The sequence below is a fragment of the Balaenoptera musculus genome, chromosome 2 (assembly GCF_009873245.2).
Source record: "Balaenoptera musculus isolate JJ_BM4_2016_0621 chromosome 2, mBalMus1.pri.v3, whole genome shotgun sequence".
Taxonomy (NCBI): Eukaryota; Metazoa; Chordata; class Mammalia; order Artiodactyla; family Balaenopteridae; genus Balaenoptera; species Balaenoptera musculus.
Window position 1 is genome coordinate 30,505,312 of NC_045786.1, and position 27,212 is coordinate 30,532,523.

At 41.9% G+C, this 27,212-nt stretch overlaps 1 protein-coding gene across 4 annotated transcripts in view; it reads right to left on the bottom strand.

Annotated features, from left to right (window-relative positions):
* Nucleotides 1–27,212, bottom strand: part of TM2D3 (TM2 domain containing 3) — an 82,357-nt gene that overhangs the window by 22,728 nt on the left and 32,417 nt on the right. Inside the window, exon 6 of one of the 4 annotated variants that reach the window (XM_036844932.1) lies at nucleotides 20,969–21,221. The exons of the other annotated variants lie outside the window; for them this stretch is intronic. Coding sequence (XP_036700827.1) covers nucleotides 21,110–21,221 — 112 coding nt within the window. The 3' untranslated portion in view covers nucleotides 20,969–21,109. Of the gene's footprint in view, nucleotides 1–20,968; nucleotides 21,222–27,212 lie in introns of those variants that run through there. 4 annotated transcript variants of the gene reach the window in all.

Consider the following 27,212-nt stretch of genomic DNA (forward strand, 5'->3'; position numbering starts at 1 on the left):
TCGGGGTGAAACAGCTGAATACCCGGTTCTCCAGGGGTGATTCTCACCACAGAGCTCTCTGAAGCCAGCTCACGAAAATTAAATCAAAAGGCCTAAGGGCATTTGTTCCTCTTGAAGAGTCACCCCCCAAACTTTCAGACTGAAGCAGTTTAACCGCCGGTAACAAGAAGGGTGTCCCTTCACCCTTGAGGCTGTGTGCACAGCAGGGCTTTTCTCCTTCCAAGGCACGAACGCACTGTGTGGGGGTCAAGCTCAATGTCCCCTCCCCCAAAGGAGCCGGGGTCAAGCTTTCAGAACAAGAGCAGACACATGCGAGCAGTGAGACCTGGTGCCCTGACCACAGACAGTGCCGGCCCTCGTGGACCTGAGGCAGAACCTTATCTTCCGCAGTTTGAAAACAGGAAACTCTTCCCACTGAGCAATGCCATCCTCTGTTCCTGTTAAGGGTACAGAGATGGGACAGATGAATTAACAGTGATGCACTTACCACTGAATTGGTTCTGGGTCTCTATTATCTGTCTGTCTGTACATATGTCTATATATACCTCTCATCCAAGAAAATCATGTTATGTTAATCACATCATTGTTTTAAGAAGAAAAACTCAAGAGAAATACTTGTAAACATTTTGGGTTGCTTTGCATGGTTTTGAGATGATTGGTATCAGAATTTTAAATTTTTATATTTGAAAGTATGAAATAAAAATTGAAGAAATGGCCCGTTACTCGACAGCCATTCCTCCCTCTTTCTTCTTTACAACCAAATCATGATTCCTCCTTTTTTTTCTGTCTTCATGCTCCTCTGTGCAGCCCCAGCCCCAGCCCCAGAGACTGGCTCTGTATTGGTCTAATTCAATCCCGGTAATTCTCGTCACAGGCACAGGGAGAGGCATGTGACCCGGTTCTGGCCGATGAGATACAGGAAAAGTCTCCCAGGAGGGAGTCTGTGATGGATTTCTTAGTTCTTAAAATAAGACACAAGGACAAGAGTGTCCCTCTCCTACTCTGAACACTGCAGGGCAAGGGGATGCCTGGAGTCACTGTAGCCCTTTTGACGTGTCAAGGTCAGCAGAGAGAGAAGATGGAGAGAAGGTGGGGCCCTGATGAGCCAACTCTGGAACTGCCCCACTTTGGGACGTGTTATTATATGAGCCAGTACATCTCCTTACCTTTCAAGTTGCCATATGTTGGAAGCCCTATTCAGGGAGCTGAAAGCATCCTGTGAATGATACAAAGATCCATATCTAACCACAAATGATGAATTATTAGAATAGCCAGGATCAAGAGAAAATTCCAAAAAGCTTCCAGAGGGGAAAAAGAGATGGTCCTCAAAGGAATGACAGCCAGGCAAGCATGGACTGGCAGCCCTGCAGGATGCTGGCACACCGCGGAGCAAAGCCTGCAACACTGAGCGAAAATGGCTTCAGTCTAAAAGTCCAGCCAAAGTGACCCTCCAGTGGGAGGATGCACCAAAGACATTTTTGGATACCTGTGAACGAAAAGTTAAGCTCTCATGCATTTTTTCCTTAGGAAATAATAAAAGAGAATACTCCAGCAGAATAAGAGAAGGAACCAAGAAAAGGGAAAACAGAGACTCCAGGAAACAATGGGTCCAAACCCAGAACTGCAGTCAGGAGAAGCCCCAGGACCACATTTGAGCAGTGAGCTCTAGGCTGGAGCAGGTCAGAGGCCCTGGGAGGGAGGACCAGGGAAGAAAGGGCACTGCACGCCCAGACACTGGAGCTGTGACAAGGGCACAGCGTGTGAGGCGGAAGCAGAGGGGCATCCAGGGGCTCCATGGATGGCCAAAGGGTGGAGAGTTGCAATCTACATATGAAGCACCTGATTCAAATTAGCACAGGAGGGCTTCCCTGGTGGCGCAGTGGTTGAGAATCTGCCTGCTAATGCAGGGGACACGGGTTCGAGCCCTGGTCTGGGAAGATCCCACATGCCGCGGAGCAACTAGGCCCGTGAAGCCACAACTACTGAGCTTGCGCGTCTGGAGCCTGTGCTCCGCAACAAGAGAGGCCGCGACAGTGAGAGGCCCGCGCACCGCGATGAAGAGTGGCCCCCACTCGCTGCAACTAGAGGAAGCCCTCACACAGAAACGAAGACCCAACACACCCAAAAATAAATAAATTAACAAATAAATTAATAAAAAAAAATGAATATTAAAAAAAAAAATTAGCACAGGATTCAGGTAGGACCCGAGAATAAGGATGAAATGGACTAAGCCACATAGAAGTGTAGGAAGCTGGAAACTGCAGGCATTTGTTGAATGAGGCGGATGTGTCTTCTTTCCAAAAGAAAAACAAACTGAACATAAAAGATATGATCCAAATATGAAACAGACCAAAATATCTATCATGATTTTGAGTAACTCATAGCGTGAAACACAGTCCATGTGAAACTTTTTCTTTCAAAGACCCGAGGATACCGACAGTAGACCAGTAAAGAAGGAAACATAATTCTGGCACATGACTTGGCTTGGTTTTTTTGCTTGTCTGTTGGTTTTCACCTCTGAGAATCAATCTACAAACAAAGCAACAGATAATCTTTATCAGTCTTGACAGTGTATGTGGAGAGATGCATTGACAGAGGCTGGGAAGCAGAACTGGGTGTAAGCAGAGGTGTGACGTCCTCTTTTCACAGAGTAAGGGATCCAGAAACACAGGTTACGTTTGCTAGAACAAGAAATGATATAGATGAGGTACTGATATCACTTAAATATCTTGTTCTGATTTTAATCAGAATGCTTACAAAGTGTCTCTACTGAATATGTTTGCTGTGGCTTGGTTTTTTATTTTATACGTTTAAAAATTTTTAAGCTGGGCTTCCCTGGTGGCGCAGTGGTTAGGAATCCGCCTTCCAATTCAGGGGACACGGTTTGAGCCCTGGTCCCGGAAGATCCCACATGCCGCAGAGCAGCTGGGCCCGTGAGCCGCAGTTGCTGAGCCTGCGTGTCTGGAGCCTGTGCTCTGCAACAAGAGAGGCCGCGATAGTGAGAGGCCCGCGCACTGCGATGAAGAGTGGCCCCCACTTGCCACAACTGGAGAAAGCCCTCGCACAGGAACTAAGACCCAACACAGCCATAAATAAATAAATAAATAAAATTTAAAAGAGATAAGCAAAACATTCTCTCTATAAATTTGATCTTTAAAAAAAAATTTTTTTAAGCTGTTTTAATTTTTACAGAAAGAAAATTGAGTGGAAAGTACAGAGAGTTCCCACAAACCCCTTGCTCTCCACCAATTCCTGTAATTTTTAACATTTTGCATTAGTGTGGGGAACATCTGTGACAAATTGTTGTGTCTTTTTTTTTAGGTTGAGGAAGTTTCATTGTATTATTAGCTTACTGAGGATTTTTATCAGGTTGGGTGTCAGGTTTTTTAATTTAAGAAATGTACCAAGGGCTTCCCTGGTGGCACAGTGGTTGAGAGTATGCTGCCAACGCAGGGGACACAGGTTTGAGCCCTGGTCCTGGAGGATCCCACATGCTGCGGAGCGGCTGGGCCCGTGCACCACAGCTACTGAGCCTGCACTCTGGAGCTCGCGAATCACAACTGCTGAGGCCCACGCGCCTAGAGCCCGTGTTCCACAGTGGGAGGGGCCACCACAATGAGAGGCCTGCGCACCGCAGCTGAGAGTGGCCCCCGCTGGCTGCAACTGGAGGAAGCCCATGCACAGCAACAAAGACCCAATGCAGCCAAAAATAAATAAAAAATAAGTAAATTTAAAAAAAAAAAAGAATTAAGCCTTTAAAAAAAAAGAAATGTACCAAGATAAGTATGTATCTTCCCCTTAATATGATAGTAAATTACATTAATAGAATTCCAATATTGAATAATAACAGTGAGAAGAAATGGACTCATCAATAGTGTCCAGATGTTTTGTAGAAAAAATAGCTTTGATCCCTACCTCACACACCACACTCCAAAGTAAATTCCAGATAGGTTAAAACTCTACATGAAGAAATCAAAACCACAAAAGAATCAGAGGAAAGTATAATATTTTTATAATCTTGGGATGGGGAAGGACTTCCTAACCAAGAGCCAAGACACTGGAGGATTCATAGAAAGAAAAGATGGAGAGATTTATATATCAAAATATAAATCCGTTTACTACCCCCAAAAACCCTGTCACTAACAAAAAGAAAAAGATAAGAGACAGGCTGAGAGAAAATATTTGCCATATTCAGTAGACAAAGGGTTAATGGCCATAACATATAAAGAGGCTCTGGGTATCACCAAAGAAGAAACAGCTTACTACAAGATGGAGAAAGGGTATAAACAGGCAATTCACAAAAGATCTCCAACTGCTTATAAATGCATGAAAAGAATCTCAGCATCAAAATGTAAGTGAAACTCCAGAGACTCATCAGATGGAAAAACCGAAATGGGCGGTGGGACTGGAGGGCGACAGAAAGGGTGGGACAGCCAAGGAGAGACCCTCAGAAATGAAATGGGAGCTGAAGGGCTCATCTGGCTGCTCCACCAGTGCAGCGCCGGGCGGCAGGGCTGGCGAGAAGCAGGCCTGCATGGCTCTAAGCCTTCCAGCGAGGAAGGCTGGCAGGAGGCTCAGGTGGCAGGACCAGGGGTGTCCCACCATGGCTGGTGGTGGGGGGCAAGTGGGGTGGATGCTTAGGACAAAAGTCGCCAGTCCTGCTTCCTTCCCAACCCTCCCCACTCCATCCTTCACCACCCTGCTCCAGAGGCAGAGAATCCCCATCCTCCAGCTGTGTCCCAGCTCTCCTGACCCTGACCCGGACCCCCCTCACCCAGATACACACGCCTCCCCCAGAGCACCAGCAGGTGGACCCAACAGGGATAGGGCAGTAACAACAGCACCATTTCTCCCTACCACATCTTGCCCTGCAAAATCTTTTAAAAAATCACAGTGTAAATTCACCAGGAAGAAAAAAAGTAACAACAAATGGAAAAATGATGGACGAATTTAATCATCTATAATTAACCATAGGAGAACAGCAAGTGAAACCATTTCCACTTCATTTTATTTGAGGGCTTATCTATTCAAATTATGCATGGCTGGGCTTATTCCCAGCCCCAGAGCTGACTTCTAACCAGCAGTTGGCAGAGAAGAACCATCCCGGGCACAGACAACGCCACTGTCTTCATTCTCCCGGTCCAGCCCCTGGCTGCACCATGGGGGGGCGCTGCAGACCCACGTCTCCTTGCTCCCAGCACCCACCCAGGTCCTTCCACGAACCCTTCCTCCCTGGCCTGAACAAGTCCTGTTCTGTGGGAAATCATCTCCCCTTTGCCCTCAATCCTTTTTCCTCAGCCTCCTTCCACTCCTGGGCCTAAACAAGCCCGAGGTCTCCCCAGGATCTCCACACTGCACTGTCTTCTTGGATGGGGGCTGCTGTCTCCTCCAAGTTCAAGGGCAGGAGGAAGGGGCAGCCCACATCCTGGGGCTGCACCCAGAACATGGTTCAGGGTCATCTCTCCAGAACTGCTCTTTGAAAGGCTGCACCATCTACCTTTCCCCGTCAGCATCACCCAAGGCGCCGCCAAACCCGCCCGGATTCTTGCTCGTACGTGGTCCTTCAGAGCTCCGAGTCCTCTGAAATAGTTCTTTCCCTCAAGTTTAATGGCTTCTGCATCGTCCTTTGTGTGACCCCACGACAGGGCTCAGGTGTAATCACAGAAAACACCCTCACAGGTTTACACAGAGGGGAGTTCACAGAGGGTGTTAGGAGTGCACAGAACCCTCTGGGCTAGAGGCGTGGCTTTGGGGTTCGTTCTCCACGCGGAACTGGACGCCAGGTGAGCTCCACCTCTGGCACCATCGCCATCAGGAAGTTGGGGAGGGGGAGGAAGCCCACGTGCCTCTCGGCTCTCAGCCACGACCACACTAGCTATGCGGATGCCCTCTGCCTACCTCTTGCAAGAATGAGGCCGTTGCTTCCACCGATGCAGAAAACCCAAATGCCTCTTGTACTGTGCTCACCAGCAGATCAGAACGGAAGCAGCAGCAGCCGGGCCTCAGCCTCACCTCCCTTTCCAGGTGTCATGCACTGAATTGCCACACCCTTACTGACCGTCAGAAGCAAGTGAGCCTAAGAAATGCATCCCCAAGAGGCTGCGATGGAGAGAAGGAGGCAAAGGACATGTGCCACAGCCCCACGGTGCCCACCCCGGACGGGATCCTGTCGTCAGCGGCTGCCCCCCTTCCTCACCACCATCCACTTCCTTGAATCCATAAGTAATTTTGTACGATGCCCTCCCCCTCCCAAGTGTGTGTGTGTGTGTGTGTGTGTGTGTGTGTGTGTACGTGTGTGTGTGTGCGCGCATGCACGCGCGCGCAGGGTTGGGGGGAGGGAAGGAGAGCGTGAAGGAGAAGTCATACTGGTCATAATAACTAGTAACTTGTCCTTGAAGACAGGGACAGATGCGCTTTCCTGTGCAGGTGTGAGCCTCGGTTACTTTGCTGAGCGATGCAGAAGCCACAGGGGCCCTACGACATTAAGTGCACAGGAGCGGATCAGGGTGGAAGTACTTTGGGGGGAACCCAAGGACACAAGAAGCCCCAACGCAGGGAAGGGAGCTGACGGTCACAGACTACAGACAGCCTCGTGTCACTTCATTTCTCACCTCACTCCCGCACATCTCCAGGGTAGGCAGCTCGTTTTATATAAGAGAAAACTGAGGGGGGTGGGGGGCAGGAAAGATCGCCCTTGTGCGGTGCTGGCAAGGTGTGCAGTAGTAGGGCTGAGAAGTGGCCGCCAGCCCTTCAAATACCGCCCCAGGGGGGCGGGGGCCAATGTTGATGCCCTGGGGACATCAGTATCCAAAGGACTCTTTCAGTTGCAAGAGACAATACCAATTCCAAATACCTTTCAAGGTTAAAAGGGGTCAGGTGGGGAGCTTACTGCCTTGTGTAGCAGGGCTTCGGCGGGGCATCTAGCTTTGGGCACAGCTGCACCAGGGGATTGGCAGCCCGCAGCCCAGCAGCTCCCACCAAGGCCAGCATTCGGCCCAGCTTCCTTGCCCCGCCCCTTACACAGGGCTGAGTCCTCTGATTGGCTGGGCCTGGGTCACGTGTCAGACCTGCAGCCCCAGGGTGGGCCTCCCCGCCCCACCAGGAAGAAGGATCAGGGGTAGCATCCTCCACTGAGCCGGCAGGCACAGCGTCCGCACCTGCAGCCCCAGTCCACACACAACTTAGACCCCAAACTGGCTGACACCACGAAGGGAGGGGGGCTGTCTCCGAGGCTGCAGATCCCCCCATGGGGCAGAGGACTCCTCTCCGTAACCTGACCGTAAGGCCCGGCAAGTCCGCGGGGGCACATTAAAGGATAAACACCACAGAAACAAAATTGAAAATAAAATTTATGACCCTTTTTCGAACCAATATCCTAAAGCTGGCCGAGACAGCCAACCAGACGTGGTCCCTGAATTGCAGGAGAAATCTAACGGGCACTTACACTATTAAACCACACGTGCGGGATGAACCTGGCCGTTTTCTAGCTCCCCGGGGGACGGATGAAGAATGAAGAGAGAAGGCGGCCTTGCCAACAATCAGCTCGCGCCGTCCTCATGCTGCTCATCTCATGGATGCTTATCCGTCACACCGTCCTCAGGCCGCCTCGCAGGCCCCTTATTGCTGCACAATCTTTCTGAGGAGCCGGAAGCATCTGTCTCTCCAGCTGAGAGATGCAGGCGGTGGGCAAATATCTGGGCCAGAGGTCGGGCCGAGGAAGCCCCAGGCACCCCATTTTCGTTTGATGGAAACACTCTCATTGGCTGGATAGATAAAGGGCTGTGGTTGGGCCTGCCCACCAGGCCCAGCACCCCCCAGCCCTCTTGGAGAGGCGCTCCCAGGCTGGAGAGCCAAACCTGGAGCAGCACAGAAGCCCAGAACATTCCACGGGCCAGAGGCCAGCTTTCCACCATGGCAGCCTGCTGCTGGGCCATCCAACATCCCTCTCCATCCTTCCTTGCTAACTGAGTTCCAGTTGTTCCTGGGTGGCAATGGGCCCAGCAACAGGGAATGAATCACGAGTCCGTCCACTGGTCATCAGTGGTAGAGGCAGGCATTTGACCAGTTCTGGCCAAAGAAACAAAAAAGCCCTCTAGGAAATTGTGTGATCATTTTCCTTCTCAATTAGCAAAGGACATGCAAGGGAAAAGTTCCTCGTTTGCTATCCCCTTTTCTCTGCTTTGCACACATGGTATTGGGTAGTGTTGCCTTGAGTTGCTGGGATCGACTTAGGGAATTTCAGAAAGGCCAACTGAGCGCTGCTGATCCGCCTTGCAGCTGCCCACCTCCCTGCTTCCTGTTGGATTAGGTAACAATACTTGTGTGAATGAGATGGTGTCATATTCTGTCACTTGATACTCAAAGCAACCAACTACTATATTCACAGTCACCTAGTGGGCTTGAGACAGAACCAGGATAACATGCCAGGCCAGTGCCCATCATACTTAACTTGGAATCCCACTTTTAAAGGTTTTCCACACCTGTATGGAGCATGCAGCAGGTAACTGATACACAGTCACACTGGGTCACATCTGGAATTGTCAGGGAGAATTCCTACTGTCAGCCAGTGGCCTTGTGTCTAACATGGTTTAGCCCTATGAATTTGCATTCTTCTTGCTTTTTAGAAATTAAACTTTTAAATTTGAGATAATTGCAGGTTCATCTGCAGCTTTAAGAATAATACAGAGAGATGGTGGGAATGTAAGTTGGTGCAGCCACTATGGAAAACAGTATGGAGGCTCCTTAAAAAACTAAAAATAGATTTACCATATGATCCAGCAATTCTACTCCTGGGCATATATCTAAACAAAATTATAATTCAAAGATATACATATACCCCAATATTCATTGCAGCCCTATTTACAATAGCCATGACATGGAAGCAACCTAAATGTCCATTGACAGATAGATGGATAAAGAAGATGTGGTACATATATATACAGTAGAATGTTACTCAGCTATGAAAAACCATGTAATAATGCCATTTGCAGCAATATGGATGGACCCAGAGGTGATCATACTAAGTGAAGTAAGTCAGACAAAGACAAATACCACATAATTTCACTTACATGTGGAATCTAAAATATGACACAAATGACCTTATTTACGAAGCAGTTCTCCTGGGTTCCCTCACCTGCTGCTCTCCGCCCAGGTGCCCCTTCCCAATAAAGTCTCTTGCTTTGTCAGCATATGCGTCTCCTCTGACAATCATTTCCAAGTGTTAGACAAAAGCCCACTCTTGGGCCCTGGAAGGGGTCCCCCTTCCTGCTACAGTTCTGGGAAAAGCCTTTGCTGCTCCTTGAGATGCAGAAGGTCCATTCAGGGGCCCCAGTGCTGCCATCTGGGTTCTGAGTGGATGCCTCTTTGAGAGGCAGCATCTTCTCTCCAGATCTGCCACAGGCTCTGGGCTCACAACCAGAAGCCAGGTCCTGAGCTACACAGAGAAAGCATTAGTTCTAGCTAGGTGGGTGTTGGGGGCGGGGGGCGGGTGGTCCTTTCAGACTTGAAGCAACAAAGTCCAGGCTGGGCAGATTCTCTCTTCCCAGCTGCCTATTAAAGAGCTGTAGCAACTTACATTGAGGAACTAGCGGTCAGATGTCTTCAGCTTTAAAACTATTCATCCTCCCTGAATGTTGCCATGGCACAAGAAAGAAAGGAGAAAACCACAATTTGAAAAGATACGTGCACCCCAATGTTCATAGCAGCACTATTTACAGTAGCCAAGACATGGAAGCAATCTAAATGTCCATTGACAGAGGAATGGGTAAAGAAGAGGTGGTCTGTATATACAGTGGAATATTACTCAGCCATAAAAAAGAATGAAATAATGCCATTTGCAGCAACATGGATGGACCTAGAGATTATCATGCTAAGTGAAGTTAAGTCAGACAGAGAAAGACAAATATCATATGCTATCACTTATATGTGGTATCTAAAAGAAAAAAAAGACACAAATGAACTTATTTCCAAAACAGAAACAGACTCACAGAAATAGAAAACAAACTTACAGTTACCAATGGGGAAATGGGGTGATAGAGGGATAAATCAGGAGTTTGGGACTAGCAGATGCAAACAATTATATACAAAATAGATAAACAACAAGGTCCTACTACAGAGCCAGAGAACTATATTCAATATCCTGTAATAAACCATAAAGAAAAAGAATATGAAAAAGAATATATAAGTGAATCACTTTGCTGTACAGCAGAAATTAACACATTGTAAATCGACTATACTTCAATTAAAAAAAAATAAAGATTGAGTTAAGTTTCTGTAGTCCCTGTCACCTTCCTCAAAAATAGTGATAATAACATGGAGACACAATGTACCCTTTACACAGTTTTCCCCAATAGTATAATATCCCAACCAGAAAATTGACATCGATCCAGTCAAGATTTAGAACTTTTCCATCACTACAAGGACTGCTCCAGTGGCCCCTTTATAGTCACAGCCACTTCCCTCATGCCTCCCACCCCCAGTCCTTCACCCCTGGCAACCGCTAATCCATTGTATATTCACCATTCATATAATTTTGCCATCAAGAATGTCACATAAATGAACTCATACCAGTAGGTAGCCATTATTTTTTTCCATTCAGCATAATTCCCTGGAGAATCATCCTAGTTGTACATGTATCAGCAGTTCCTTCATTTTATTGCCAAGTAGCATTCCACAGTGTGCATGTTCTGTTTACCTGTGGCTCACAGAACATCTGGATGGTTTCCAGCTTCTCGCTATTATGAATAAAGCTGCTATGAACATTCTTGTACAAGTTATTGTGTGAACCTAAGTCTTGACTTCTCCAGGATCATTGCCCAGGAACACAATTACTGAGTTGTATGGTAGTTGCATGTTTATCTCCTTAAGAAACTGCCAAACTGTTTTCCAGAGTGGCTGTTCCATTTACATTCCTGCCAGAAATATATAAGTGAAGTGATCCAATTACTCTGAATCCTTGATAACACTTGGTGTTGTCACTATTTTTCATTTTAACCATTCTGATAGGTGTGCAGTAATATCTCATTGTGGTTTCAACTTGCATTTCCCTAGTGACTAATGATATTGAATACCTTTTCATGCATTTATCTGCCACCGGTATACCCCCTTTGGTGGAATGTCTGTTCATGTCTTTCGCCCATTTTATAACTGAATTGTTTATTTTTTACTGTTAAGTTTCAAAACTTGTTTGTATATTACAGATACTAGTTCTTTGTTATTTATGTGGTTTGCAGTGTTTTCTGCCACTGTAGAAGCTTTCATCTCTTAACAAGGTCTTTCATAGGACAAAAGGCTTTAATTTTGATGAAGTCAAATCTATTGATTTTTCCTTTATGGATTGTGCTTTTGGTGTTAAGTTCAAACTCTCTTTCCCTAGCTCTAAATCCCAAAAATTTTCTCCTATGATTTTTTTCTTAAAAAATTTATAGTTTTACACTTCACATTTTTAAAAAAATATACTTTACATTTATATATGAGCTATTTTGACTTTTTTTTCATAAGGTATGAGGTTTAGGTAGGTGCATATTTTTTCCTACGGATGCGTAGTTTCTCCAGAACCTTCTATTGAAAAGGTTATCCTCCCTTCATTGAATTCTTTTGCACCTTTGTCAAAAATCAGTTGGGCATATTTGTGTGGGTCTATTTCTAGGTTCTCTTTCCTGTTCCATTGATCTTTGTGTCTATCCCGCCACGCACACCACAGGGTCTTGACTCCTTTAGCTATAGTAAGTCTTGAAATTGGATAGACTGATTCCTCCCAATTTATTTTTCTTTCTCAAAATTGTTTTAGTTCTTCTAGTTCCGTTGTCTTTCTATAAATCTTAGAATATATGTATCTACAAAAACCTCCTGGGATTTTGATAGGAATTGCATTTAACCAATAGATGTATTTGGAGAGAACTGGTATCTTTACTATATTGTGTCTTCCAATCCATGAGTAAGGTATATCTCACCATTTATCTAGAGCTTCTCTGAATTCTATTATCAGTGTTTTGTAGTTTTTGGCCATACAAGTTCTGTACATGTTTTGTTAAATATACACATAAGTTTTTTTTTCTTTTTTTAGCAATGATATTATATTTTAAATGTTGACATCCACGTGTTTATTAATATTATAGAGAAATACAATTGATTTCTGTATGTTGATCTTCTTGTGGCCTTGAAGTATGCACTTATTAGTTCTATCATTTGGGGGGTAGATTTCTTGGGATATTTTACATAGACAATCATACTACCTGCAAATAGGGACACTTTTAGTTCTTCTTTTTAGAGTTGTATAATTTTTTTATTAATTAATTTATTCATTTATTTTTATTTATTTATTTTTGGCTGTGTTGTTTGGGTCTTTGTTGCTACACGCGGGCTTTCTCTAGTTGCGGCGAGTGGGGACTACTCTTTTGTTGCGGTGCTCAGGCTTCTCATTGCAGTGGCTTCTCTTGTTGCGGAGCATGGGCTCTAGGAGCATGGGCTTCAGTAGTTGTGGCTCGCGGCTCTAGAGCACAGGCTCAGTAGTTGTGGCGCACAGGCTTAGTTGCTCCGCAGCATGTGGGATCTTCCCGGACCAGGGCTCAAACCCATGCCCCCTGCATTGGCAGGCAGATTCTTAACCATTGTGCCACCAGGAAAGCCCCTTCTTGGGAATTGTTAAACAAACAAAAACTCCTAGAATCAATAAGCAATTGAGCAAGGTTCAAGACACAATGTTAATATACAAAAAAATCAATTGCTTTCTTATATACGAGTAATGAACCATTGGAATTTGAATTAAAAACAGCACCATTTACATTAGCACCAAAAATGAAATACTTAGACATAAATCTAACAAAATATGTACAAGATATATATGAGAGAAATTATATATCTTTAATGAAAGGAATAAAAGAAGAATAAATAAGTGGAGAGGTATTCCATGTTCATGTATAGGAAGACTTAATGTTGTTAAAATGTTAATTCTTCCCAACTGTAGTTGATGTGTAGACTCAACACAATTCCAATCTAAATCCTAGCAAGGTATTTTCTGAATACAGACAAACTGATTCTAAAGTTTACACAGAAAGCTAAAGACCCAGAATAGCCAATACAATATTGAAGAAAAAGAACAGAGTCAGAAGACTGTCACGATCCAATTTCAAGATTTACTATCAAGATACAGTAGTCAAAGTGTATGGTATTGGTGAAAGAATATACAAATAGATCAATGGAAGAGAATGGAGAACTCAGAAATAAATACACACAAATATAGTCAATTGCTTTTTGACAAAGGGTAGCAAAGGCAATTAAATGGAGGAGGAAGTCTTTTGAACAAATAGTGTTAGGTAAACTGCATACATGCAAAAAAATAAATAAATAAAATAAATGAATCTAGACAAAGACCTTTTATCTTTCAAAAAATTAACTCAAAATTATCTCAGGCCTAAATGTTAAGACACAAAACAATGAAACTTCTAGGCTATAACATGAGAGAAAATGTTTGTGACCTTGAGCCTGGCAATGACTTTTCAGATATCACTCCAAAAACATAACTGTGAATGAAAATATTGATGAGATGGAGTTCATTAAAATAAAAGAACTTATCTGTGAATGGCATTATTAAGAGAATAAAATGATAAGCCACAAACTAGGAGAAGATATTTGCAAAACATATAACTGATAGAGGAATTGTATCCAAAATATACAAAGAACGCTTAAAACTCAACAATAAGAAAACGACCCAATTGTTTGCCCAAAGGGGGGCAGAAAACCTGAACAGGCACCTCACCAAAGAAGATATACTTAGGCAAATAAGCATATGTAAAGATGCTCAACATCACATACCATTAATTTCAAATTAAAACAACAATGAGGTACCAATACACACCTATAATCCGAAACACTGACAATACCAAATGCTGATGAGGATGTGGAGCATTGGGAAGTCTCATTCATTGCTGGTGGAATGCAAAATACTGCAGCCACTTTGGAAGACAGTTTGGCCATTTCTTAGAAAGCTAAACAGTCTTATCATTCACTCCAGCAATTACACCTCAAATGAATTGAAGACATGTCCACATGAAAACCTGCATATGGATGTCTATTGCAGCTTCATTCATAATCGCCAAGACTTGGAAACAACTAAGATATCCTTCATCATGTCAATGGATACGTAAATTGGGGTACATTCATATAATAAAATATTATTCAGCACTAAAAAGAAATGAGCTATCAAGTCATGAAAAGACATGGAGGAAACGTAAATGCACATTACTAAGTGAAAGAAGACAATCTGAAAAGGCTACATACTGTTATGATTCCAACTATAGGACATTTTGGAAAAGGCAAAGCTATGGAGACAGTAAAAAGATCAGTGGCTGCCAGGGGTCGTGGGGAGGGAGGGATGAATAGGCAGAGCACAGATGATTTTTAGGGGAGTGAAACTATTCTGTGTGATACTATAATGGTGGATATGTCATTATACATTTGTCCAAACCCATGTAATGTACAATGCCAAGAGTGAACCTTAATGTAAATTATGGTCTTTGGACAATAATAATGTGCCAGTGTAACAAATGTACCATCTGGTGTGGGATGTTCATAGTGGAGGAGACCAAGTGTATGCAGGCAGAGGGTAAATGGGAACTCTCTGTACTTTGTGATCAATTTTGCAGTGAACCTAAAACTTCTCTAAAAATGAAGTGTACTTTTTAAAAAACCCATAGAACTGAATAACACAAAGAGTGAGCCCTAATGTAACTTATGGGATTTAGTCAATAATAATGTATTGATATTGGTTCACCAGTTGTAACATACATATCACACTAATGCAAGATGCTAATAATGGGGGAAACTGGGAGCAGAGAGGAGTAAATGGAAACTCTCTGTACTTCCTGCTCAATTTTTCTGTAAACCTAAAACTGCTGTAAAAATGGAAGATTGTTAATCTTTAAAAATTCAATTTCCTTAATAGTTATAGGGCTATTCAAATTACCTAATTAATATTGGGTGAATTGTGGTAGTAGTTGGTACATTTCAAGTAACTGGTCTGTTTCATCTTAGTTGTCAAAGTTATGTGTATAGTTGTTTGCAATATTTTTAAATTTTCTATTTATCTATAGAATCTGTAGCAATATCAACTGTTTGAATCCTGATATTGGTAATTTGTGTCTTCCCTTTCATTTTTATTCTGTCAGTCTTGTTAAAAGTTTGTCAATTTTATAGATCTTTTATTGATTTGGGGGGATACATTTTATTGACTTTTCATTGATTCTTTGAGATGCATTTTATTGATCTTTTCAAAGAAACAGCTTTTTGTTTAATTGACTTTTTTCTATACTTTTTCTGTTTTCAATGTCATTGATTTCTGCTCTTATCTTTATTATTCCTTCCTTTTATATGCTTTGGCTTTATTTTGCTTTTCTTTTTCTAGATTCTGAAGTGGGAGCTTAGACGATATATTTGAGACATTTGCTGTTTTCTGATGTAAATATTCAGTGCTATATATTTACCTGTTAGCACTTATTTAGCTACATCCCACAAATTCTGATATGTTGTATTTTCATTTTCATTCAGTTCAACCTTTGAAAAAAAATTTTCCATGGTAACTTCTTCTGTGACCCAAGGATTATTTAGAAGTATGTTGTTCAGTTTCCAAGTGTCTAGAGATGTTCCTGTTTTCTTTATGTTGTTGATTTCTAGTTTGATTCCACTATGGAAGGAAAAAATACTTGGTATGATTTCAATTCTTTTAAATTTGCTGAGTGTTTATTGTAATGCGCCAGGATATGATCTATGTTGGTATATGTTCTGTGGGCGCTGGAAGAGTATGTACTCTGCTGTTGCTGGGTGGTAAGCTCTATAAGTGTTGATGAGGTCCTGTTGACTGATGGTTTCGGGACTTCCCTGGTGGCGCGGTGGTTAAGACTCCACACTTCCAAAGCAGGGGGCAAGGCTTCGATCCCTGGTTGGGGAACTAAGATCCTACTTGCCAGCATGGTGTGGCCAAAGAAAAGAAAAAGAAACTTACAGTCAGTGATTGATGGTGTTGCTGAGTTCCTCCATATCTTTCCTAATTTCCTCTATAGTTGTCCTGTCAATTGTTGAAATACGGATGCTGAAGTCTCCAACTATAATTGTAAGTTTGTCTATTTCCCCTTTCAGTTCTATCAGGTTTTGCTTCACACATTTTTACAGCTCTGCTGTCTGGTGCATTCACGTTTAATTTGCTATGACTTTTTGGTGGACTGACCCTTTTATCACCATAATTTCCCTGTCTTTAATAATTTTCTCTTTGAAGTCTATTTTATTTGATATTAATATAGCTACTTGTGCTTTCTTCTTATTAATGTTGTCTGGAATATCCTTCCCTATCCTTTAACTTTCAACCTACCTATACAATTATATTTGAAGTGAATTTATTTTAGCATATATTTGGGTCATGTTTTCTAATACACTTTGCAAATTTCTATCCTTTTCTCAGTGTATGTGTATCATTTACATTTAATGTGATTGTTGATATGTTTAAGTCAGTCATTTTATTCTGTTTTCTGTTACCTCTGCTTTTGGTTTCTCTGTTTTCTTTTTCCTGTTTTCCTGTGGGTTACTTGAATGTTTTTTTAGAATTCCATTTTGATTTATAGTGATTTTGAGCGAATCTCTTTGTATACCTTTTTTAGTGCCTGTAAATCATATATACATAACTTATCAATCTACTGATGTCAACATTTTACCATTTTGAATGAAGCATAGAAATCTTATCTTCCCTTACATCCCTTTTCCTCCTACTGTTTATAGTACTGTAGTTGTCTTAAATTTATGTCTTCTACATACATGTAGAACTTCATCAATGTTATAATTTTTATTTCAACTCTCAAGCATAACTTAGAAAACTCAAGAGGTGAAGCAAAATGTATTATATTTAAGCTTATCTTGACTCATTCCATTGTTCTTTATTCCTGATGTTTCAGGATTCCTTCTGTTATAATTTTCTTCCTGTTATAGATATTCCTTTAGCCATTCTTTTAGAGTAGGCCTGCTGACAACAAATTCTCTTAGATTTTCTTCATCTGAGAAAGACTTGATTTCCTCCTTCATTCCTGAAGAACATTTTCTCTGGATACAGAATTCTCAGTGGACAGTTCTTTTTCAGCATCAGAAAGTGTTGTGCCACTTCCTTCTGACCTCCATGGTTTCTAAAGAGAAATTTGCTGTCATTTGAATTGATTTTTTCCCTATAGGTGAAATTTTGTTTCTCTCTTGCTGCTTTCAAGATTTTTCCTTTCTCTTTGGTTTTCATATATTTGATTACGATGTAATATATATAAATATTATAAATATTTATAAATATATTGATAGAAAATTATAAATTTATATTAAATATAAATATATAATGTTAAATATTATAATTATAAATATATAAATATTAAAAATCTTGGCATGATTTCATTAGATTCATCCTATTTGGAATTCATTCAGCTTCTTGAATCTGTAGGTTTATTTCTTTTGCCAAATTTGAGGTGTTTTCAGCTATTATTTATTCAAATCCTGCCCTTTTCCCCTCTCTTTCTGGGGCTCCAATGACACAAATCTTAGTTCTTTTGTTATAGTCCCACGGGTCCCTGATACTCTGATCATTTTTTTTAAGACTATTTTGTCTCTCTAGTTTAGACTGGGTGATTTTTACTGCTCCACCTTCAAGTTCACTGATTCTTCCTTCCTCTCCATTCTGCTGTTGGGGTCACCCAGTGAGCTTTTTATTTCCATTACCATATTTTTCAGTTCTAAAAGTTGCATTTTTCATCTATATATCTTTTGTTTCTTTCCTGAGATCTTCCATTTCTTTTCTGAGACTTTCTATTTTTCATTTGTTTCAAATCTGTTCATAATTCATTGAAGCATTTTTATCAAGACTGCCTTAAAATTATTGTTAGATAATTCTCACATCTCTGTCAACTCAGTGTTAACATGTATTGATTGTCTTTTTCATTCAAGTTGAAATTTTCCAGGTCCTTGGTATAACAAGTGCTTTTTGATTAGAACTAGGACATTTGGATATGATGTTATGAGACTGGATACTATTAAACCTTCTGTTTGAGCTGGTTCCATGGTACCACTCTGGCAGGCGAACAGAAGGCACTGCTTTGTTACTGCCAAGGGGATCAATGCCCAGGTTCCCCACTTGGCCTCCACTGACATGAAGGAGGGGAAGGACCCCTTGTGGCTGGTGGCCGGGATGGCAATTCTGGGGTGCTTCCCTGCTGTCCTCACATGGCCTCTACTGACACCAGAGGTCGGGATGTGTGGTGCCTCATAACTGCCTGGCGTGGATTAAAGTCCCGGCCCCCTGCTCAGCCTTCTCTGACATTGTTCCATCAGGGAAGCTGGGATACCCTGCTACACAGCCTGGTGAGGGTGGAAAGCGAGGCTCACCTACTTGCATGGGTAGGGATAGTGCCACGGTTTTTCTGGGGTGTCTGGCTGAAGTACAGCAGTTACTGACTAAGCGTTTTCTGTCTTCCTGGCCCTTTGGCTAGAGATAGCAAGCTTCTGTAGGGACTTCTTTTGTTTGTGTGTATTAGTGTTTTGCCTGCCTCTTCAGCTCTAAGTCTGGGCTACGTGAGGCAAAAAGAATACTCAGGGAACTCATCCCCATGTAGTTCCTTGGGTCCTGAGGTGCCTAGCCAGTCTGCCGCCTTCTCTCAATTTATCAGAGCCTTCTTTATTTCTTTTATTTTTGGCTGTGTTGGGTCTTCGTTGCTGCACGCGGGCTTTCTCTAGTTGCAGCGAGCGGGGGCTACTCTTCATTGCAGTGCATGGGCTTCTCATTGCGGTGGCTTCTCTTGTTGTGGAGCATGGGCTCTAGGCACGTGGGCTTCAGTAGTTGTGATGCACGGGCTTAGTTGCTCCGTGGCATGTGGGATCTTCCCAGACCAGGGATTGATCCTGTGTCCCCTGCATTGGCAGGTGGATTCTTAACCACTGCGCCACCAGGGAAGTTCCAATCAGAGCCTTCTTATATTGCTTTAATATATAAGGTCCAGTGTTTTAATTGTACTGAGAGAAATAGAGGAAGTGTGTATATGCCATATTCCTGGACAACGTGCATTTTTAGGTGAAAATTTTCCTTCATTTACCTAGGATCAGGAACCTAAGCTGATTTACCACAATACAAAGAGGCTACCCTACCCCCCTTTCCCCTTTGGTAACCATAAGTTTGTTTTCTATGTCTCGAAGTCTATTTCTGTTTTGAAAATAAGGGGGGATAAATTAGGAGTTTGGGATTGACAGATACACACTCCTATATATAAGATAGATAACCAACAAGGACCTACTATACAGCACAGGGGACTATACTAACTATCTTGTAATAACCTATAAGGGAAAAGAATCTGAAAAAGAATATATATGTGTGTGTGTGTGTGTGCGTGTGTGTGTGCGTGCGTGCGTGTGTATGTGTATAAGGGAAGCACTGTGCTGTACACCTGAAACTTAACACATTGTACATCAACTATACTTCAATAAAAAAAAAAAGTCTACCCTCCAAATACTTTGCAAATCTCCAAGAGCACATTATACTGCTTTACTTCTGAGTCGAATGCACAAGACAGAACAATCCTAATTCTATTGTGGAGTTAGGATGCAGTACAATGGTGTAAAGCCCATGAAAACGTTAAGACAATTTACTGAGGATTTCAGGATACTAATTAGCTTTTTGTGACTTGGCCCTTACACAAATCTGAGACTAAATAGCTTTATTTTATTATTATTATTATTACTACTATTATTATTATTGGACACTGAGGCAATGCCAGTCACCCTGCATATCCAGATCCCCCACCAGCATGGGACCTTCTAGGATCCCTAGAAGGGATCCTAGCCATGTTCACATGGTTGCACATTTTATAAAATTTTCAGGACTAAGGGATTTTAACTGTAATTGGCTCCAAGCAGTCTCTGTCTCCACTCTGATTTCCCCTCCATTATATGTCCCCTCTTATTGGGTTTTGGGGGTGCCTATGGACATTTTGGGGTGGTTACAGATCTGAAGAGGAAGTGAGCTGAGGATATATTAAGTCTGAGTTTTGTGGGATAAATTTATGTGATTCAGAGTGGCTTTGGTATATAATTAAATTACTGAAGTCATCTGGTATAGGAATGTCTTCCAAAAATTTGCTTACTGTGCACTGTGTCAACTCACCTGGCAAGTGACAAGAAAATATTGACTAACTGCATAATGAATGCTATCAACTGAAAGAATATTTCAGATTGTCCATTGCACAAGAAAACTTGAAATGCCTTGTAATCTCACAGCTCACATATGACAGGTACTTGATAAAGATTTCCTCAAACTGGAAATAATCCAGAATTTTACATGACATTTCATTCATGACCAGTTGTAAAGATGAAAATAACTTTTCTAAACTATCAATAAGAAAATCAAATTTTAATCAATAGTGCTAAAGGAAAGCTTCATTTCTCTTTCGATTCTCTTTACAGAAAATGCCATTACAAAGTTACTGTAAAAAAAAAAAATATATATATATATATATGGCAATGAAGCAACCTAGAGGTATGTTAGGGCATAAAATTAATTTTTTAAATTATGTTATTTTTCAGAATGCTGTGATGTTTGAGGTTTAAATTTTTACTTTCTTGTGATTTCTTATTTTTTTCTCATTAAATATTCACCTTTGTACTTAGTTTTGTTTGCATAATTTTATGTTCTTCTTCATAAAGGGGACTCCCAATTAGATAATCTTTGAGCCCATGTTTCTGACCCATGACCATGCACAAAACCACTCAGTTTGGTTGAGGTGGGATAGGGTTTATTGGTGGGTGTGAGAAGTCTCACAGCACCTTCAGGAAGAGTGAAGAATTCGACTCGGGCTGAGCTTCCAGAACCCGAGAGCCGGATTTGCTGCCGATGCCACCCTGCCTCCACCGTGCTGGGGCAGGGCGGTGCCCCCAACGTCCCTGCCCCTGCCCCCGCATGCTCCATGCAGATGCCACCTTGCCTGAGGCTTCCTGGGTGCCCTCCTCAGTCACACGTGTTTGGCGTCTCATGGGAGAGGAAGTCAGTGTGGAAGGTAGGATTCACAAGGTAGGGGATGGTGAAAATGTCCAGGAGGTGCTGAAAAGACTATGGGCATCCACTGTGACAGATGTCCACTCCCTCTGATGCAGGACAAGGACCCAAAGGGGTTCCAGATGCAGACAGGTAAATAAGGCTGGGCCCCGACTTCAAGGACTCCCTGGAAAGTGGGGGAGAGACTGGTGTCCTAACACCCCAAAGCAGAGTGTAAGGCTCTGGTCACAGGCACCCTTAATAGTTAGTTTCCTAAGAAGGGAGGACCACTGACCTTGACAACCCCCTAACTGGCTTGTTCAGAGGGAGCAGCGCCAAGGCTGACCCCTGGCACCCTGAGACGGACAATCTCCTGCTTAGTTTATCTGTTGCTGCTGCTGCCTCAGGAATTCTAAGCTGCTGATAAATGTTAATCTCATCACATTACCAAAAAAAAAGAAAGGGAGTTTAACAACCTAAAAATATAATATAAACCGAACAGTTTCTTCTTCCCTCACCCACACAGTCAAAGAATGTAAATTAAGGTGTTCTTTCAGTTTCTAAATTTCTATGTAACAACAGGATCAAAAAAATGAAAGGATAACTAATATTTCAAAACATAATCCTCCAGCAGATGAAATGTAAAACATTTGTTTGCATCATTGCTTCTGTAGTCCAGGATGGGGAAAGATATCCTGGGGGTAGACAATAGTAACAATTATTTCAAATATAAAGACCACAAGAAGGTCCAAGAGGGCAGCATAGGAAGATCCTGAACTCACCTCCTCCCAAGGACACACCAAATCTACAGCCACATATGGAACAATTCCCTCCGAAAAAGACCTGAATACCCATCCCCTGCACTCTTCAGCTGCCCCACTAAAGCCGGCAACCACGCACTGACGACACAGGTGACTCTCCTTGATCATCTGGCTCTGGTGGCCAGGGGGCCTTGCATCCCTGAGTCCCATGGGACTGTAAAAATCTGGGAGACAGTTCCTGGCAGGCTACCTCCCCAGAGCACCACACAGACAGCAGACTAAAACACACCCCCAGTCTCCCTGTGAAAAGGTCCTATGTACCTGTCCTGAAGCTTCAGCCTGAGGGCAGGACTCAGGTTTGCCACATGCTAGAGGTTCCAGAGGTGCTCTCAAGGAGCACAGGGTGGGGACACAAGCCTGGTGCTCTGTCTAGGCCTTAGTGCCGCGTGCCAGTACCTCCCAGAATAAGCTTATACACTCACTCATCTGGAGCCCCAGTTTCTGCAACTGTCACCCAAAGGACAACCCCAGATCACCTGGTCTGGAGGCCAGAAGATTTATGGGTTTATAATTGCAATCCCACAGGACTGTACATATTTGCATACTTTAAAAGCTGCAACCTGAGAGTCTGGCTTCTAATCAGCCTAAAACCTGGTGCTGACTGAGATCCCTCTCTCTGGAATGCTGGCAGGTCTCAGCACACCCTCAATGACCAGGACCTGTCGTGGATAAATCAGGCTGCTTAGACAATCACAAAGATTCAAGAGACAATTCTAGGACAAGGTTGAAAGACAAGATTCATCCCCTACACAGGCCACTCCTTCAAGACTGGAAGAGGTAGCTGTTTCACTGAATACATGAACAAACACAGAGATTCAAGCAAAATGAGGAAACAGAGCAGTATGTTCAAAACAAAAGAGCAAGATAAAAACTCACGGAGAAACTTTAATGAAATAGAGACAAATAATTTACTTGATGAAGAATTCAAAGCCATGGTCATAAATATTCTTACCAAACTTAAAAAAACAATGGATGAACACAGTGAGAACTTCAACAAAGAGATAGAAATTATAAGAAAGTACCAGGCAGAAGTCACAAAGCCAAAGAACACAATAACTTAACTAAAAAATACATTAGAGGGGTTCAACAGAGACTAGATGAAGCAAAGAAAGGCTCTGTGAGCAGGAAGACAGGGCAGTGGAACTCACCCAAACAGAAAAGCAAAAAGAAAAAGTAATTTTAAAAAAGGGAAGATAGTTTAAGGGACCTGTGGGACAACATCAAGCAGATAACATTCAAATTACCGGCGTCCCAGAAGGAGAGGAGAAAGGGACAGAAAACTTATTTTAAGAAATAATGGCGGGACTTCCCTGGTGGTGCAGTGGTTAAGAATCCACCTGCCAGGGCTTCCGTGGTGGCGCAGTGGTTGAGAATCTGCCTGCCAATGCAGGGGACACGGGTTCGAGCCCTGGTCCGGGAAGATCCCACATGCCGCGGAGCAACTAGGCCCATGAGCCAAAATTACTGAGCCTGCGCGTCTGGAGCCTATTCTCCGCAACAAGAGAGGCCGCGATAGTGAGAGGCCTGCGCAACGCAATGAAGAGTGGCCCCCGCTTGCCGCAACTAGAGAAAGCCCTCGCACAGAAACGAAGACCCAACATAGCTAAAAATAAATAAATAAATAATTTTAAAAAAACAAACAAACAAAAAAAACTATTAAGAATCCACCTGCCAATGCAGGGGACACGGGTTCGATCCCTGGTCCAGGAAGATCCCACATGTCACAGAGCAACAAAGCCTGTGAGTCCCAACTACTGAGCCTGCGTGCCACAACTACTGAAGCCCGTGTGCCTAGAGCCCGTGCTCCACAACAAGAGAAGCCACTGTGATGAGAAGCCTGCGCACCGCAACAAAGAGTAGCCTCCACTCACTGCAACTAAAGAAAGCCCACATGCAGCAACGAGGACCCAATGCAGCCAAAAATAAATAAATAAATAAATTTATTTTTAAAAAAAAGAAAGAAAGAATGGCTGAAAGCTTCCCTAACTTGGGGAAGGAAAGAGACATCCAGGTCCAGGAATCCCAGAGAGCTCCAAAGAAGATGAAGCCAAAGAGATCCACACCAGGACACGTTATAATTAAAATGTCAAAAGTTAAAGATAAAGAGAGAAACTTAAATGCAGCAAGAGGAAAACGACTTGTTACCTATAAGGGAATCTGCATAAGACTATCAGCATATTTTTCAGTAGAAACTTTACAGGGCAGAAGGGAGTGCATGATATATTTAAAGTGTTCAAAGGAAGAAACTTCCAACTAAGAATATTCTACTTAGCAAGGTTATTACTCAGAATTAAGAGAGAGAGAGACTTCCCTGGTGGTGCAGTGGTTAAGAATCCGCCTGCCAATGCAGGGGACACGGGTTCGAGCCCTGGTCTGGTAAGATCCCACGTGCCATGGAGCAACTAAGCCCATGTGCCACAACTACTGAGCCTGCACTCTGGAGCCTGCGAGCCACAAATACTGAGCCCATGTGCCACAACTACTGAAGCCCGCACGCCTAGAGACCATGCTGCGCAACGAGAGAAGCCACCACAGTGAGAAGCCCACGCACCACATCAAAGAGTAGCCCCCCTCGCCACAACTAGAGAAAGTCTGCGTGCAGCAATGACAACCCAACGCAGCCATAAATAAATAAATAGATAGAAAGAAAGAAAGAAAGAAAGAAAGAAAGAAAGAAAGAAAGGAAGGAACAGAACTAAGAGAAAGAATTTCCAAAAAAGCAAAAGCTAAATTAGTTCATCACCACTAAATCAGCCTTACAATAAAGGTTAAAGCTTCTTTAAGCTTAAAAGAAAGGGCACTAAATAGTAACAAAAACATATGAAAGTATAAATATCACTGGTAAAGGTAAATATATAGAAAACGTAGTGAATTGATCACTTATAAAGCTAGCAGGAAGGTGAAAAGACAACAGTAGTAAAAATGACCATAACTATAACAATTAGTTAAGGAATACACAAAATTAAAAAAACATAAAATGTGACATCAAAAACATAAAATGTAGTGGGTAGGGAAGTTTTAGAATGTGTTCAAATTTAAGCTGCTATCAATTTAAAATAGACTAGAACCTATACTTATATCTGATAAAATACTTTAAAACAAAGACTGTAATAGAAGACAAAGGGCATTACATAATGGTAAAGTGGTCAGTCCAACAAGAGGATACAAAATTTGTAAATATTTATGTGCCCGACATAGGAGCACCTAAATATACAGAGCAAATATTAACAGAACTAAAGAGAGAAATTGACAGCCACACAATAATAGTAAAAGACTTTCCCCACTTACATAATGGACAGGTCATCCAGACAAAATCAATAAGGAAACACTGGCTTTAAATGACACATTAGACTAAATGAACTAAACAAGATATCTCAAACAATCTCGCTTTACACCTAAAGGAACTAGAAAAAGAAAAAACAAATCCCAAAGTTAGTAGAAGAAAGGAAATAACAAAGATCAGAGTGGAAATAAATAGAGACTAAAAAGACACAGAAAAGATCAATAAAACTGGTTCTTTGAAAAGATAAACAAAACTGACAAACCTTTAGCTAAACTCACCAAGAAAAAAAAGAGGAATCAATAAATAAAATCAGAAATGAAAGAGATGTTATAACTGATACCACAGAAATACAAAGGATCATAAGAGGTTACTATGAACAATTATAGAGCTACTGGACTTCCCTGGTGGTGCAGTGGTTAAGACTCCAAGCTCCCAATGCAGGGGGCCCAGGTTCAATCCCTGATCAGGGAACTAGATCCCACATGCATGCTGCAACTAAGAGTTCACATGCCACAACTAAGGAGCCCATGTGCTCCAACTAAGGAGTCGACAAGCTGCAACTAAGGAGACTGCAAGCCACAACTAAGGAGCCCACCTGCCACAACTAAGACCCGGCACAACCAAATAAATAAATAATTTTTTAAATAATAAAAAATAAATGTCAGCTCTCAAGCCTTTAAAAAAAATTGTACAGCAACAAGTTGGACAACTGAGAACAAATGGAAAAATTCCTAGAAACATATAATCTTCCAAGACTGAATCATGAACTAAATCTGAATAGACCAATTACTAATAGGGATATGGAATCAGTAATCAAAAACCTCTCAACAACAACCAAAAAAAGCCCAGGACCAGAGGCTTCACTGCTTAAGTCTACCAAACATTTAAAGAAGACTTAATACCTATTCTTCTCAAAACTTTCCAGAAAATTGAAGAGAAGGAAACACTTCCAAACTCAGTTTACAAGGCCAGCATTATCCTGATATGAAAACTAGAAAAAGATACCGCAAAAAGAAAATTACATGCCAATATCCCTGATGAACATACATACAAAAATCCTCAACTAAATATTAGCAAACTGAATTCAACAATACATTTAAAAGATCATACATCAAAGTCAAGGGGGATTTATCCCAGGGATGCAAGGATGGTTCAACATCCACAAATCAATATGATACACCACATTGACAAAATGATGGATAAAAATCATATGATCATCTCAAAAGATACAGAAAAAGCATGTGACAAAATTTAACATCCATTTATGATAAACACTCTCAACAAAGTGTATAGACAGAACGTGTATCTCCATAATAAAAGTCATATATGACTAGCCATATATGACACCTAACATCATACTCAATGGTGAAAAGCTGAAAGCTTTTCAACTAAGATCAGGAATAAGATAAGGATGCCCACTCTTACCACTTTATTCAACAAAGTATTGGAAAGCCTAGCCAGAGTAATTAGTCAAGAAAAAGAAATAAAAGGCATCCAAACTGGAAAGGAGGAGGTAAAACTGTCACTATTAGCAGACAACATGATTTTATATATAGAAAACCTGAAAGACTCCACCAAAAATCCGTTAGAACTAATAAAATGAATTCAGTAAAGTCACAGGGTACAAAATCAATATACAAAAAGCTGTTGTGTTTCTATACACTAAGAACAAACTATCAGAAAGGCAAATTAAGAAAACTATCCAATTTACAATGCATCAAAGAGAATAAAATGCCTAGGAATAAATTTAACCAAGGAGATGAAAGACCTGTACACTGAAAACTACATGACATCGATGAAAGAAACTGGGGAAGACACAAATAAATGAAAAGATATTCTGTGCTCATGGATTATCATGGATTAGAATGTCCATATTACCTGAAGCATTCTATAGATTTACTGCAATCCCTGTCAAAATTCCAATGGCATTTTTCACAGAAACAGAACAATCCTAAAATTTGTATGGAACCACAAAAGAACCCAAACAGCCAAAGCAATCTTGAGAAAGAACAAAGCTGAAATCACTCCCTGATTTCAAACCACATTACAAAGCTATATAATCACAACAGTATGG